At 32.1% G+C, this 16,664-nt stretch overlaps 2 protein-coding genes across 3 annotated transcripts; both read left to right on the forward strand.

Annotated features, from left to right (window-relative positions):
* Positions 1 to 5,552: 5,552 nt before the first annotated feature.
* LOC8267443 (receptor-like serine/threonine-protein kinase SD1-8) lies at positions 5,553 to 11,645 on the forward strand. The gene is made up of 7 exons (XM_002518555.4): positions 5,553 to 7,049; positions 9,779 to 9,898; positions 9,991 to 10,181; positions 10,263 to 10,473; positions 10,583 to 10,820; positions 10,912 to 11,062; positions 11,152 to 11,645. Exons 1-7 carry the CDS (start codon positions 5,768 to 5,770, stop codon positions 11,461 to 11,463), a joined length of 2,505 nt encoding a protein of 834 aa, XP_002518601.2. The 5' UTR covers positions 5,553 to 5,767; the 3' UTR covers positions 11,464 to 11,645.
* A 507-nt stretch (positions 11,646 to 12,152) lies between these two features.
* Positions 12,153 to 16,413, forward strand: LOC8267442 (G-type lectin S-receptor-like serine/threonine-protein kinase At4g27290). Of its 2 annotated transcripts, none has more exons than XM_015718742.3 (7): positions 12,153 to 13,895; positions 14,074 to 14,193; positions 14,748 to 14,920; positions 15,046 to 15,253; positions 15,372 to 15,609; positions 15,698 to 15,848; positions 15,938 to 16,413. In XM_015718742.3, exons 1-7 carry the CDS (start codon positions 12,632 to 12,634, stop codon positions 16,244 to 16,246), a joined length of 2,463 nt encoding a protein of 820 aa, XP_015574228.2. In that variant the 5' UTR covers positions 12,153 to 12,631; the 3' UTR covers positions 16,247 to 16,413. The 2 variants fall into 2 exon arrangements, with proteins under 2 accessions (XP_015574228.2, XP_025012972.2); XM_025157204.2 differs by having other exon boundaries at positions 12,155 to 13,895; positions 14,077 to 14,193.
* Positions 16,414 to 16,664: the final 251 nt, after the last annotated feature.

Consider the following 16,664-nt stretch of genomic DNA (forward strand, 5'->3'; position numbering starts at 1 on the left):
TAGGAGTTTGCTCCGTCACTAGTGATGCGTTTATAGCAGATAATAATTGCATTTAACAAGGAAAAGAAATATTTGCATTAAGAAAAATGGAGTCGAAAGGTTATGGCATCCAAACCAGATTTGTTGACCAATTAAGCCAACTAAATTAAGGGTACTAAAATAGAACTTCCGAGAAAGGATGACCACCAATTCACAGTTAGATTGTTTTTATGTTCAAGGAAAAAATCAATACTTCATCAAAACTGCGCCACAATTCACATATTGCTCCATAAACTGATGGAATCCTGGAAAATCAAACAACCAATACTCTAATATCCACAAATAGGTCAAAGCATCAAATCATATGCTTTTGATGGAGATGTAAGAAAAAATGATTCTGCAATCTTTGAGCTCACACGCAAAAACCTTAGTAATGGTAATGAAATCCTGAAAACCACATGAATAAAACATTCAAAATCCAAGACTCTCTAAAAGTGTAATACAAATTTAAGAGTGCAATTCTCTAGTAATATGTTGCTCTATATGCTAATAGAATCCTGGAAAATAACACAATTGATACTCAGGATCCACCATAATAAAAATTGGAGATTGAAATCTAAGAAAACCCATATACTCGAATATTTTTCCACAAGCTGATGGAATCGTGAAACAAAATACAATGTCTCTAATAACGCTAAATTAAATAAAATTGAATTTATCTCTTTAAACTCACAAAGCTAATTAAAATAACCAAAATCAAGAAAAATTTAGTTATTTCATAAAAATAAAGAAATAAAATAAAGTATTATGATGATGGATTAATTAATTAAAAATTATTTAACGCTTGAGATTAATACCATAAATATTTATTCACCAAAATACCTCTAAAGATTAAATTAAATTTAAAATTTAAAATTACAGAATATTACAAAGATCTTGATATTGACTACATTTTTATATCATGTCAAGTAATTAGAATTTTATAACAATTCAAAAAGTCTCAAACTAATATATAAAAAGTCCAAACAAAAGTAGTTGCAAATAGTAGTTATATACCAATTATATATTGGATATATACGAAACAGACAAAAAAAATTATAAAATAGATACTAAAAAATAATTTGATATATCAGTTTCAGATAATAATATTATACCACATATATAATAAATAAATATTAAAATATATGAAATTGATATTAAAAATTTGAAATAGATACTAAAAGATAATTTTAAATAACACTTATACACCAAATATTCTAAAATAATATGACCTAAAACTTTCTAACTAATTGTAAGTGTGTATATATATAATAATAATATATATACACTAAATATATGTTAAATAGACACTAAAAATATAAAATAAATACTAAAAAATAATTTTAGATATCAAGTTTCAAATACTAATTATATACCAAATATATACTAAATAGATACCAAAACATATAAAAATTAATACCAAATATTCAAAATAAATACTAAAAATAATTCTAAATACTAGTTATATATTAAATATATACAAAATTTATGATAAAATATATGAATTAGATATTAAAAAATTATTTAAAATACTAGTTATCTCTCCAATAGATTGACCTACAAATCAAATTAATATTATCAATCTCCTTCTTCCCAAATTTGTTCAGGGCTACAGAGGCTGCTACAATAGGCCATCAATCTGCGTTAGGATTGGGTCGAACCCTGGACAATGAAAATGACAATGAATTGGTGCATTCCCAATTGCTATCACTTATTAATTTTTCTTTCTTTAATTTTCTTTTCTTTTTCGCGTACGTTTTGGGTTCATTTCCGTGTTCAAGAGAATTCCTGAGTTCCATTCATTGTCTGACATGTTCACATAGAGTTAAAAGAAAATGTCACTTCAGCTCAATCCCAATTATCGGGCAATGAAAATCGAAAACAAGGACAGATCATGAACCGGTCCTCTGATTATTAAGTTTTAAAGTCATGCATGCCAACTATGTTTCAGAAGTTATTGTAACCTCCAGAAACGTAGTACAAAAATCGCCCTGTAAGATGTATGTTCTATCAAAGTTGCATCTTAAAAATCCTTTAAGTTAATTTTGGTACCTTATGACCATAATATGGTACGCTCCTTAATTGGAAATGAAATTCTGTACATGGATTTGGATTCTAAGTTTTCATTTGGTGCATAAAATAATTTAAAATTTTGATGATTTATTACGCTTTTAATTTTGTTTTAAATTCTATCGAGAATAAGACGTATCAAAATGAGACTGTAACTTTATAATTAACTATTGCCTTTTCCGCACTATAATTACTAATCTTATCACTACTACTAAGTCACATTTTTGCTGAGTTTTGTTTGGAATTAGGTTGTAGAGACTTTTAAAGTATCAAAATCAAAGTTCATGGATTCTTAAAAATTTATATAATAAATACTCATATTTTTAATTTTTGTTAAAAATACTTTTGGTAACAATTTTTGTAATTTCACTATAAAGAAAATAATATGGCAAATTGATTGTACCTATTATATAAGAATTTCATGTTAGTACAAAGTCTTGTTCTATATCTAATAATAATTTTTTCCTTAAAAATCTCACATATCGACATATTTTGTACTAAATCTAATAAATTTTTTATTAACTCATAAATTATATCTTTTTATAAGTATGATCAATTTGTCATGTTATTTTGCTTAAGTGCAGTTGTAAAAATTGTTATCAAAAACTGTTTTTAAAAAGAAATTAAAAGTATGATTTTTTTTATGTTTAAATTCTGAAATAATTGAATAAAATTATTAAGAAGTATAAAATTTAGAATTAATCCTATTAGGTTTTTTTTTTTTTTTTTTTCCAATCTACGTTTACATTTCAAAGTACTGAGCTACTACGTTCACTGCGAAGCCACTTTGTATTGTCCTAATGAGGTCAGTGAATGAATTGCATGCAGAAGGTAAATAATTGTTAGAGGCCAATAATAATGCATGATTTTGGAATCTGAACAAGCTGAGTAATTCAAAAGAAAAAGAAAATAGCAATGACTATCAGCAATTTTTTTATGGCAACATGCACTGGAAATATGGTGTTTTCTTTTAACATAAATATATATGTCCATGACCTACAGATGTTGAAATAGAATATGGATTTTGGTATTTGGTCAGTAGATTAACAAATGGATATAGTCCAAAAAATAAAACAAAAAACCATGTTAATATATGGTTGGTATTTGTTGAATTTAAGGGTTGGTAAGGGAAGAAAAGCCAATTCATACATCTTTTTTTAATTTCTTCCTTCTTCTTTCTTTGAAAATTCTATGTGAAGCCAACCCAATATTTACGTTTATCGAATAAAAGATTATAAGTGAACAAATTTCTCATTACCTTGTCCAAAAAATGTATATTAGTTCCCTCTGCGTATGTAGCTGGTCCTTCAAATCAAGATCGTCATCATTCTATCTTTTGATTAAAATAAGACCCACCAATTAGAAGTGCGGTTTCAATGAGGTTTGTGACATTACCGTTAATTCAAAGGTTAACTCAGTTGCATGTTTTTTCCTTCTCATAGGCTTCTGCATGATAGAGATACCACTTCAGCATTAAAGAATTAGCCCTGGCATGTGCCCATTGGCCAGTGTGGACCGTCATGACTCGGATTAAATTATACCATGTTCATTTTATAACCTAAAATAATGCTCACTGGAAGCTTTATTAAAATAAACCAGAATCAATATTGTTGGTAAGCAAAGATGATTTTGTTCATGCTTCTTGTGCAGCACAAACGTAGATTAATCTATAAAGAAAGGGAGGTGCACATCACGACCAGGGACTTTTTGTGTTTCAAAGAAGGAAAACAAAAAGAAAACAAAAGAAGTAGTGGCCTTTTTTGTGGTCAAAGTGAAGACAGAGTAGAGTTGATTATTCTGTTCATAATTTAATAGTAGACCAAACTTCTATTTTTCTAAGTGACGGGGGTGGTAGTGATCTCTTTTTAGCAGTCTTGTTAAGAGAGGTCAGCACATGCTGCTTCTCTGGAATGCTAGAATTTTCATGGTGATATATGTTTTCTTGCCTGAATGTTTGCTTTGATTAATTTTATAATATTGATTTTAGACATCATGATCCTTAATAATTATGATGCTACCCAGGGTTTTACTTGTTCAAATCTCCAAGTAAAACAATGTAAATAAAATTGGTTAGGTATCCATGGCAGATCACATTCACATAGTGAGGCCAAAGAAGAATGAATGAAGGGTTCAAAAATCTAGTTAGAAATGGGCTATGGCACAGTATATCATATGGTATGTCAAGTCACATTAACACAGTTTTGCTGTAATTTAACTCAATTTACAAACTGTGTTGAAAATGAATGGAGAACCAGATTCCAAAAAGTAAAAACAAAACAACCTAACTTGACTTCTGTTCCGGTTAAGTAGACCCCATTCATGAGCCTTGATCAAAGTCCAAATCAGAGCGTGTAACACATTGTCTTCTTATTGGTGTTCCTATGCTATTTATATATATATATATATATATATATATTTATAACAAAACCTACCTCTGTTGGTCTCGGGTACAACTTTTTGTTAAATGTCGGTTGAGTTCTTTCTCCACATTAAATATATCACTTCATTGGTCTGAAAAGGATGGTACCGTCTTTTTCTTTTTTTCCCTTTTCTTTTTAGTCCGTTTCAAATTATAATATTACCATTACTTAAAATAATATTTCATTTACAGTTAAATTTATAAAAAGTCTAATAATATATTTTAGAAAACAGATAATAAAATCAATGATATTAATTAAATAAATCTATTTAAATTAAAAGGTTAGGTAATCTTCCTGTTTCGACCTATTTAAACCATAAATAGCAAGCCCGAAGTTAGGCCCACTGTAGTCCTATCATTAATGTTTTCAGCTTTCGCTAATTACATAGTTTGACCTTGAACTTTACTCAAATAACCTCTAAAGCTCTTCAACTTTTATTTTTACCCTTTGTGTCTATATATTTTTATAATCTTAAGACTAGACATTTCAAGATAGTCTTAGGCATGTGATTGATGGTGCTTAAGCACACTATAAATCAAAATGAAATTTCTTTTGACTAACCAATTAGGAAAGTATCTACTACTAAGCTAAGTTTATGGGTGCATGAATCAAAATGAAATTGATATAACATATAAGTTAAGATTCTAATATCTCCAATGCTATCAATACGTGCTCTTTTTCTCTATATTCTTACTATTATTTATCCTTGATCTTTTGATTTAATTGTGTACATAACCTTTTCATTTTATTTTGATTTAATTATTGATCTTGTTTCTCTATTTTTGCATGTCTTACAAATTTTTTAATTGTATGATATAGACAAAACATAAGGAAATAGATGATATGAGATTGAAAAAGATAAATAAATAAAAAAAGAAAATGGGGCAATTGCTTAAAGTAAAAATATAATTGTGGAGGAAGTCAGAAATAAAAGTTAAAGTGTGTAATAGATTAAAATAAAAGCTTAGGGTTATTGGGGACTAATTGAATATAGTTGAGGTGTAAAACCATGCATTTGGCATTTTGGCTTTTGTTTTCAAATTTTGGATTATGAGAATGGCATTGTCAAAGAAGAAACAGAGATGACCAGCACATCACAATTAGAAAAGAAAACACTATTCTCTTTTCTCTCTTCCTATCAAACAATACCAAATGTCTTCAAAATCAACCTACAGAAATACCCCAAAACCAAAACCAGATAACCTGAAGCAAAAATCTAGAAACAGAGCAAAAGATTGCATGCAGTGGAACAACAAATAATGAAGGGTATAACAAGAAGAAACCATTTTAACCCCATTTTCCTGTTCTTCACTTTCCTTTCTTTTTATGCCCCAAGATTTTCTTTCTCTTCAGACACCTTAACTTCAACACAGTCTCTTATAAATGGCCAAACTCTTCTCTCCACGAGACAAAAGTTTGAGCTTGGTTTCTTCACTCCAGGAAATTCGAAGAATTGGTATGTTGGAATATGGTACAAGAACATTTCTGATAGAACTTATGTATGGGTTGCTAACAGAGATAATCCACTTACCAATTCTTCAGGTATATTCAAGATTTTCAATCAAAGTATTGTTCTTTTTGATCAAGGGAATAATCTTATATGGTCATCAAATCAAATCAAAGCTACCAACCCAGTTATGCAGTTGTTAGATACAGGAGATCTTGTTTTAAGAGAAGCAGATGTGAATAATCAGTATCTTTGGCAGAGTTTTGATTATCCTACTGACACTCTGTTACCAGATATGAAGCTGGGCTGGGATCTAAATAAAAGTCTTCACAGGTATTTAAGTTCTTGGAAAAGCAAAGATGATCCTGGTGCAGGTGATTATTCTTTTAAACTCGATTATCATGGATTCCCTGAAATTTTCTTGTGGAATGATGGTAGAAAAATCTATAGAAGTGGGCCATGGAATGGGTTAAGATTTAGTGGAGTACCAGAAATGAAGCCTCTTGATTATATAAGTTTTGATTTTGTCACTAATCAAAGTGAGGTTTTTTACTCATTTCATATATCTTCCAATTCTACATATTCAAGATTGACTGTTACATCATCTGGGGAACTCCAAAGATATACATGGATTCCAGAAAGACAAGATTGGAATTCATTTTGGTATGCACCTAAAGATCAATGTGACGATTATAAGGAGTGTGGTCCATATGGTATTTGTGATTCAAATGCTTCTCCTGTTTGCAAGTGCATGAGAGGATTCGAGCCCAAAAATCTGCAGGCATGGAATCTCAGAGATGGGTCAGGTGGGTGTGTTAGGAAGACTGATCTTCAATGCATGAATGATAAATTCCTCCACTTGAAGAACATCAAATTGCCAGAAAGCTCAACTTCATTCGTTGACAGGATTATTAGCCTAAAGAATTGTGAAGAGTTGTGCCTGAGGAATTGTTCTTGCACTGCTTATGCTAATTCTGATATTAGCAACGGAGGTACAGGATGTGTTCTTTGGTTCGGTGAGCTCTTAGATATGAGGCAATACACAGAAGGTGGTGGTCAAGATCTCTACGTCAGATTGGCTGCTTCTGATATAGGTACGTCCAAAATTTATCTCCCTTTTGTTCTTCAAATTTAAGAAAAGTTAATTACAAGAGTAACAATTAAGTTTTTCTGGTATGAGACTGAAGAAATAACCTGGAAAATGCATATGAAAGTGACATGATTATAATGTAAGTTAATATAACTAATAATAATATGTTGTGTTTATAGTATAATTTTTCCTGATTCATCTTGTTTCTGGAAGCATAAAAGAGGCAATTTTGTGCTCATTAACAACAACCCAAATGGTTCTTGTTAAAGATTTGGATTAGTTTCTTTTTACAGTGACCTGGAAGGCAAACACATCCCATTTCTCTTGTACTTTCTTTTTTCTTGTACCCTTGCCGTCCACTTGGACTCCACCATTCTGCAGGCTCCATGTTTTTAACAACTCAGTCCCACTAATCGCCTGTAGATCTTAGTGGGGTCCCAAAGTTGGCCTCACATGTTCCTAAAAGAAAGTAATTTTTCTCATTAAAAGTTTTTGGTCTCATATTTTTAGAGATAATCAGCCAATGATTATTAGAAAACATCATTTTGTTTGGTAGACATAGAATAAGAAAATCAGTGAACTTTACATTATGAGACTTGTGATCTTTTTAACAGTACCACTTGTATTTGATATGGTAATAAATTATTCTTGATTAGCTTGTTAATAACATTACTAAGCCTCAATCTCAAAAAAATTAAACAAAATAGAAACTAAACAAATAGAGAACTTACAAAAGGAATTCTTGTCAAGGACAGTAAGGAGGGCCCACTTATATAATGACAGGGTCGAAATTGTACATCTCATGGCCCATTAACTTTGACTTTCATTGGATTTTTGTTGGCCCCCTAATTGCCTGTCCTTTTCTTTCTCTTCTTTTGCTGAGAAAATCCTGATGCATTTCATGGCTGCTTTGATAACTAAAGAGCGGGATTACAATTCTGTGGACCCGCACTGGAACTTTTCTCGCTAAATTTAGCCCGTTATGATGGAAGTTCCAAAATTTCAAAGGAATTATTCTCAATTATTAGCTAAAAATTTGATAAACACTATTTGGTTAAAATTTATAAAATTTATATATATATTAATTTTTGATATTTAAATTTTTTTGACATATATGTTTAATTTTTGATATATAATATTTTTGTTTTGACATGTGTATTTATTTTTGACATATAAAATTTAAATTTATCTGTAATTTTATAATTTTTTTTATGAATTTATTAATTCATAAGTTAGATTCCTTATTAAAATCTGACTATAATCTTAAAAATAGTATAATATCATCTATATTTTAATATTATATAAACTAATAAACAGTTTCCTAATCAGATAACGATACTAATTCTATCTTAATAAATAGCATATTAATTATATTTTAATAAATTAATTTTATAATTAGATAATAATTCTAATTTCAGAAAATAATATTTTAAATAATATTTTTAATATTATATTTAATAATAAATTAATTTTTTAATTCTGAAAATAATAATATCAATTATATTAATATATTGATTTATATAATATTAGAATTAATTAATAAATAATTCTTAAAATAATTCGATATTATTACATTAATAAAATTTTAAAATTTTTAAAAAATTAAAGCATTAGTTTGCTATTATCTTTTAAAATCTTATAAATTAATATTAAATATTAAAGTCTTATAAAATTATATCTATTGACTTGATTTTATAATCAAAGTAATAATAACGGTTGTGCAAAACAAGAATAAATAAATAGTTTATTTATAAATTTAAAATTCATATGTTTTGATTAATATGAAAATTAGTTTAGAATTTTATATAATTTTATTTGTGCTGTATAACTAAACTAAATTGTAATAAAATAGATAAAAATTTTAAATAAATTTCACATTAGTAAGTCAATATATTTTATATACCAATATATTTCTTTCAACTTTATCATTGCTATTTTATTTTATTTTTCATATCTTTTTTGAATAAAATAAATCCCTTAACAGCTTTTAGGCAAACAAGTACAAAAAGAAATACATCAAAATCCAGCTAAACACTTTAATTTGTGTATCTTCAGAAATATTGTTGGCAGTCCTTAATATTTGAAAGATGTATGAGAATTTAGTTGTTTTCCATTGGATCAATACACTTTCTTTGTTAACAGTCGAGAAGTGCAAGTACTGTGAGTGCTTAGGATCAAAATGTTCAATAAAGTTAAAGCTAAGTATTGTGTATCAATTTTGCCTATATAATTTTATGGTTGACATGTTAGTCATTTGATCCTTGGACTAAAAATAATATTTTTGGAAAGTTCCTTTTGGGCCAAAACTTTTGTTCGGATTTCATTCTTTTAAAGCTGCCACCTTTGAATGAGGTTTTTCTTTTTTATAAAAAAAATGTTGTCGATAATAAGAGTGATGAGTAGTTTTGTGGTCCCTTGTGTAGTTGAGTTAGGTATCTGTCCAGTAATTTTGTGTGCTACCTGGGTAGACTTTTTTCTTTTCTCAATAGATTTTTGTCATTTTGAAATCATCTAATCTATATATAGCACCGTCCATTCCACTGCTAGTTAGGGGAATTGACATTTTCAATTATAGACGTAAAAGTTCTGTTGTTGCGGCTGTTATTGAATATTAGAAAATCATAAATTTAACATATGTCCCATTGTAACAAGTTGAGCAATTTGGAGTGGTATCGAAGAGTAAGAGTGTTCTTTGTAATATGAACGACTAATTATGAATCTGCTGTGTATCAGGTGATGGTAAGAATGTAGCTGCTCTTATTATTGGCATCTCAGTTGGCATTGGAACTCTGCTATTAGGACTGGCTGCCTGTTTTATATGGAAGAGACGGAGTGTACGTAAAGAACAGAAAGGTACCATGAAACCAGTTTTTGGAAATAGATTAGGCAAGATTGTCTATATTTCATCTTCTTAAAATTTGTATCAATTCCATTTTTACGGTCAGGTGTTCAAGAAAGAAGCCAGAATTTATTGTTAAATGAGGTAGTTATCTCCAGCAAGAGAGACTACTCAGGTGAAAAAGACAAAGATGAGCTTGAACTGCCATTGTTTGATTTTGGTACCATTGCAACTGCTACAGATAACTTCTCTGATGAAAATAAACTTGGACAAGGAGGTTTTGGTTGTGTTTACAAGGTGAATTTCTTGTAATAAAAACAATTTCCTAATCTGCACGAATTGAATGGTACCCTAATGCAGAACAAAATATGTTTCCAGGGTAGGTTAGTAGAAGGCCAAGTAGTAGCTGTAAAGAGGCTGTCAAAGACCTCTGTGCAAGGAATAGAAGAATTCAAGAATGAGGTCAATTTAATTGCCAGGCTTCAGCATAGAAATCTTGTTCGACTGCTCGGTTGCTGCATTGAGACGAATGAGAAGGTGCTCATTTATGAGTATATGGAACACAGAAGCCTGGATTCTGTTATATTCAGTTAGTCCCTTTCAATCTCTTACATAACAAGTTCTGCAGGTTCTTTCCGTTTCAAATGACTTGAGACTCTCAGCTTAAACCAATTATATATGTGCAAATGTAATTGCAGATAATGCAAAAAGGTCTTTACTAAATTGGCAAAGGCGATTCAACATTGTTTGTGGGATTGCAAGAGGGCTTCTATATATGCACCAGGATTCCAGATTTAGAATTATTCATAGGGATCTCAAAGCAAGCAACATTCTACTTGATGGAGAATGGAATCCGAAAATATCAGATTTTGGCATGGCTAGAATATTTGGTGGAGATCAAACTGAAGCTAGTACCAAGAGAGTAGTGGGAACTTAGTAAGTAATCTTAACTAGATTTATTCTAAACTGTTTCAATCCTGAAACTTATTTTCTCCTCCTTAATGATTTGCTTTATTGTTTAACTCAGTGGCTACATGTCTCCTGAATACGCAATGGATGGCCATTTCTCAGTGAAATCAGATGTTTTTAGTTTTGGTGTTCTGGTGTTGGAGATTGTAAGTGGTAATAAGAACAGAGGATTTTATCATTCAAACAGTGAGCTCAACCTTCTTGGGCATGTAAGTACAGGATTTCATTTCTTAATTAATCTATTAATTGCTTACTTCCTTCAGCATCAGTACTATACTCCTGTTTTCACTTATTGCAGGCATGGAGGTTATGGAAAGAAGAGAAGGGATTGGAAATTTTAGACTCATCAGTTGGCAGCTCGTTTTCACCAAGTGAAGTTCTGAGATGCATACAGGTAGGACTTTTATGTGTGCAAGAACGCACAGAAGATAGACCAACAATGTCATCTGTGGTCTTGATGTTGAGCAGCGAAAATGCAACAATGCCCCATCCTAAAACTCCTGGATTTTGCCTGGGAAGGAATCCTTTTGAAACTGATTCATCTTCAGGAAAACAAGATGAATCATATACTGTAAACCAAGTCACGGTTACTATGCTAGATGCAAGATAAAAATAAAGATTAGACCTCATCTAGAACAATTGTACATCTCTTCAATTTTTTGTTAAATTATGCTGTATATCTTCTGATGTTGTTTTGATTACAGTCCTTGAGTATTTTATAGTTTTACTTGGTGCAACTTGTAACTGATATCCAAGTTATAGTATATACAAAAAGAAGCTCCTTTTCGGCCACCAAGTGTAAAAAACAGTTGAAGCACTCTTGGGCTATTATTGAATGCTGCAGTCTATCTGTCCATAGCATCAATCGCCAAGGAAAGTCTTTCCATTCCTTTACAAACTATGGTATTAACGATGATGATGCTTTAGTTACATCTTTGTAGATATGTCCAATTAGCTTTGTTAATGAAAGGATGATCAATCTAAAGAATGTTGAGAGTAAAAGGAATTAGCTGACAGGATCTTGGCTTGATGATTTACGTGTTTTTCAAATAACTTCTTGATCTCCTGGTGTCTTTATCTTCTAGAGGGCCACTTTGCAAAACTGTTTGATAACATAAAGTAAGAAAATTGCATTTATTGGAAGAAGTCAAGTAATTACAAGCACACATCATCACATCTTCTGGGACAAGAAAAGAATTATTCAAGGGCAACAGCTTGGCTTGACGGTCAGAAGTAGGAATAATATATCTCAGTAAGTCACCTTCAAAACTTCTGAGTGAAAAATTCTACTCATACTGATAACACCTTGCAACTACAATAAGCATTTGTGACTGCACGAATTGGGAGCTTTTAAAAGTGCAAAACGTAAATTATTACATGGGTTTAATTCTCAAAATATGTGTTGCAATAAGGATTAGACAATAATACTTGACAATTAATACAGGTCCATCTACTGCCTTCCTTGTTTCCTTGCTGTAATAATCACTAGCAGTATTGGAGGCTCGATATCTTGATGAGATAGCTGAGGATTCAACCATCTACCGTCTGATGCTCCATTTGAAGGGAGAGTTATAGAGATTGATAATTTTGTTTGAACAAAACAGTTGACTTTGAATTCTGCATTGGAGGCTGGTTCTATAATCTAAATTAATGTTGCTGTCTAGCTGTTTTAAAGCAGTATTTTATGTTATCTGTTGGTCAATTTCCTTTATCTAAGCTTTTGGTTCACAGTTCAAACAGAAATAATGTGGTTTGAACTATTGTAAGTAAGATCATCCATGAAGGTCTACTCTTCCTTTTTGTTCTGCTTCACAATTCTATCCATCTTGAAGTCCTATAGTGCGGCTGACACCTTGATACCAAACCAGACTCTTACAGACAATGGGCAAACTCTTGTTTCAACCGGTGGAAACTTCGAACTGGGGTTTTTTAGTCCCTGGAAGTCCAACAATCGTTATGTCGGAATATGGTTCAAGAAAGTTCCTGAACAGACAGTTGTCTGGGTTGCAAACAGAAACAACCCACTTTCAGATTCATCAGGCTTCCTCAGGATTACTACCACAGGAACTATACATATATTCAGCAACCAATCAGGCCTTCCTGTCTGGTCATCGGATTCATCCGCTGCACCAAATAATCCAATTTTGCAGCTTCTTGACAGTGGAAACCTTGTAGTAAAAGACGGTGTCAAGGGAACGAACTATCATTGGCAAAGCTTTGATCATCCATGTGATACTCTGATTCCAGGCATGAAGCTGGGTTGGAACCTGGTAACCAATCAGAGCTGGAGCATGAATTCTTGGAAGAGTTCTCAAGATCCTTCTACTGGAGATTACACTTACAAACTAGATCCTCATGGACTGCCACAGATAGTACTTCTTCAAACAGGATCAGGCATAAGGTACCGAACTGGCCCCTGGGACGGTGTCAGGTTTGGTGGAGGTCCTCCGCTCCGAGAAAATTCAGTCTTCAACCCTATTTTTGTCTTTAAAGTTCCTTTTGTTTACTACTCATTCACTAACATAGAGAGTACTACAATTTCAAGATTTGTGGTGAACCAATCAGGTATACTTGAACACTTAACTTGGAATCAAAGGCGAGGACAGTGGGTCAGAATAATAACTCTACAAAGTGATCAGTGTGATGCATATAACCAATGTGGTCCAAATGGCTTGTGCAATTCGAATACCTCGCCTATATGCCGCTGCCCAAAAGGATTCACACCGAAAGTACCACAAGATTGGAAGAACCTAGACGAGTCTGGTGGTTGCATTCGTAAAACAACGTTGAATTGTAGCGGGAATGTTGGATTTCAGAAGTTTTCAGGACTTAAGTTGCCGGATAGTTCGCAGTATTTAGTCAACAAGAATGCTACCACACCAGTAGAGTGTGAGACGGCTTGCCGGAGGAACTGTTCCTGCATGGCTTATGCTAAGACTGAAGTTAGTGGCTGTGTGGCTTGGTTTGGAGACTTGCTTGATATAAGAGAGTATAGTAAAGGTGGACAAGTGCTGTATATAAAGGTGGATGCCTCCGACATTGGTAAGCTTTTGGTACGAGTCCCTTGCATTAGATCTAATTACACTAATATACAACATCAATAATTGGATTAGGGACTTTGAAGCTGTAGCCCCGAACTATATAGAATATCTGATCAAATTGTTTGAATTTATTTCTTTTACTTTTCCTTATTAATTTTCTTGAATTTGGTTTTTGTCAGCAGAATCCAATGACAGACGAACAGCGATGATCATCTTGGTATCAATAGTTTCAGGTGTTCTCCTGTTCACTGCAAGCATTTGCTTTATTGTTTGGAAGAAGAGATCTAACAGAATAGAAGGTAAAACTCATACAATTGAAGATCAGTTTACATGTTTCAGATTCAAATTCCATCTATCTTTTGCAAAAAATTTATCTGACAATTCAAACCCATGAATAACATTGATTAAAACAATGGCTGCCAGGCTTGAATTGTTACCAAATGAAACCAACCAATGATATTCCCAAGTTTTTGGTAGAATCTTAAGACAATTAGAAAAGAAAACAATTGCTTATTTCTTCTATACTTTCACAGAGTTGTGTAATTATAAAATTGGTCTTAATTATTATTGGCGAGATGCCCAACTTCCCATTAAAGCGATAATGTCCATTCGCTTTGCTTGTGCCATTTGAATGTCATGCATAATACTTTCCTAAAAGATTCACTTAAAGGAAATAAATTTTGTTCTGAGTAGATTATTCCTATTCACTTCAACGATGAAAATTGTTCTTTTTACCTGAAATTTAGCAAATTTCTACAGAATGAAGCATGAAGAATGCAAATTATAAAAAATTCTTGGGTGAAGTAACTATTTTTTATAGTTTGTATCTGAACATCAAATTTCCCATTCTCAGATGGTAATGCAGGCATTGGACCAGGTAACTGTACTCCAGATAACAATCCAACTAATGGGGATGAGGACCTTGATCAACTTCCACTTTACGACTTTTTCCTTATTTTATCTGCCACTGACAACTTCTCTTATGAAAACAAAATTGGTGAAGGTGGATTTGGTGCTGTTTACAAGGTATCTTCCTGTTACATTCACAAAAATTGCATTCAAAATGGATGTAAGATATTACTTTTTCTTTGTCATTCTTCTTCAGTCACAATCCTCTGCAAGAGTTGAAATCAAGTTATAATGAAATGCAGGGTGACCTCCCAACAGAACAAGTAGCAGTGAAGAGGCTTTCTAAAGATTCAGGACAAGGGCTTAAAGAGTTCAAGAATGAGGTTATATTCATTTCAAAGCTACAGCACCGGAATCTTGTCCGGCTCTTGGGATGTTGTATTCATGGGGAAGAGAGGATGTTGGTTTATGAGTACATGCCCAAGAGAAGTTTGGACTTGTGCCTTTTCAGTTAGTGACTCTTAAACCCTTAAACCTTAAAATTAGACTTTGCTTCAGTTTCTACCAACACTGACATTATTTTCTTGGATTTCCAGACATTGTCCTAACTTGATTAAAAATTTTTCAGATCAAACAAGAGGCACTTCACTTGATTGGCAGAAACGTTTCAACATTATTGTTGGGATCGCTCGAGGGCTTCTATATCTTCATCGAGATTCAAGGTTGAGAATCATTCACAGGGATCTCAAAGCCAGCAACATTCTCTTGGATGATGAGATGAATCCCAAAATTTCAGACTTTGGTCTGGCAAGAACATTTGGAGGTGACCAAAATGAAGTAAATACGAACAGGGTCATTGGAACATAGTATGTATAGAATTAAATTACCTACCAACTCTCTATTATTACCCATGTGAGCTCCCCATATAACAACACTCTCAATGATTTCTTGCAGTGGCTATATGCCTCCTGAGTATGCAATAGACGGGCTCTTCTCAGTGAAATCTGATGTATTTAGCTTTGGCGTACTGGCTTTAGAGATAGTGACTGGGAAGAAGAACAGAGGGTTTTATCATCCTGAACATGATCTTAATCTTTTGGGACATGTGAGTAAGCTTACTTTTATTTTGGATTCAAATCCTATTGTCACCATATTACTTTCGGCTGAAATACATAACGCAAAGCTTGATTTCAGGCATGGAGATTGTGGATTGAGGAGCGGCCTGCGGAGCTGATGGACAGTGTCATGGAGCAACCAGTTCCTACACCAGAACTGTTGAAATCTATCCATGTAGGATTGTTATGTGTGCAACAACGGCCAGAAGATAGGCCTACAATGTCTCAAGTTGTACTGATGTTGGACAGTGAGAACCTGACGCTGCCACAACCTAAACAGCCTGGTTTCTACACAGAAAGGTTTCTAACTGAGACAGATTCATCATCTACTGGTGTCAAGTGTTACACTAGAAACGAAGTCGAAGTTACACTATTACAAGGAAGATAGAAAAGCACATTGGTATCCAAAAGTGTATATATATATGTCTGTGTGTCTGCTTTTCAAAAAGCAATTGGGTATCTATTTGTCATGTTCTTCTGAATGCATCAGGTGCAAACTTGATTGTGTAAAACCATTTCTTTTATCATTAATATATTTTGGGTCAATTACTGACATTTAGTAGGCATTTTGAGTTTTTTCTTTTCTTTTTCCAAAATTAACACTAAGATTTCATTAACCAGCTCTTTGAGATTTATCATTCCAAATTAAGAATGGGTTGAAATTCAAATCTGAAAAGGGTAAATTAACATAAATAAGAGAGTTTTTAGAATTATTAAAATACATAATTATATTAAAAAACATAAATATAAGAAAATTGCAAAAATTAAATATTAAATAGAAATAAATTATTAATTATAATTATAAT

Source organism: Ricinus communis, chromosome 5 (genome assembly GCF_019578655.1).
Source record: "Ricinus communis isolate WT05 ecotype wild-type chromosome 5, ASM1957865v1, whole genome shotgun sequence".
NCBI lineage: Eukaryota > Viridiplantae > Streptophyta > Magnoliopsida > Malpighiales > Euphorbiaceae > Ricinus > Ricinus communis.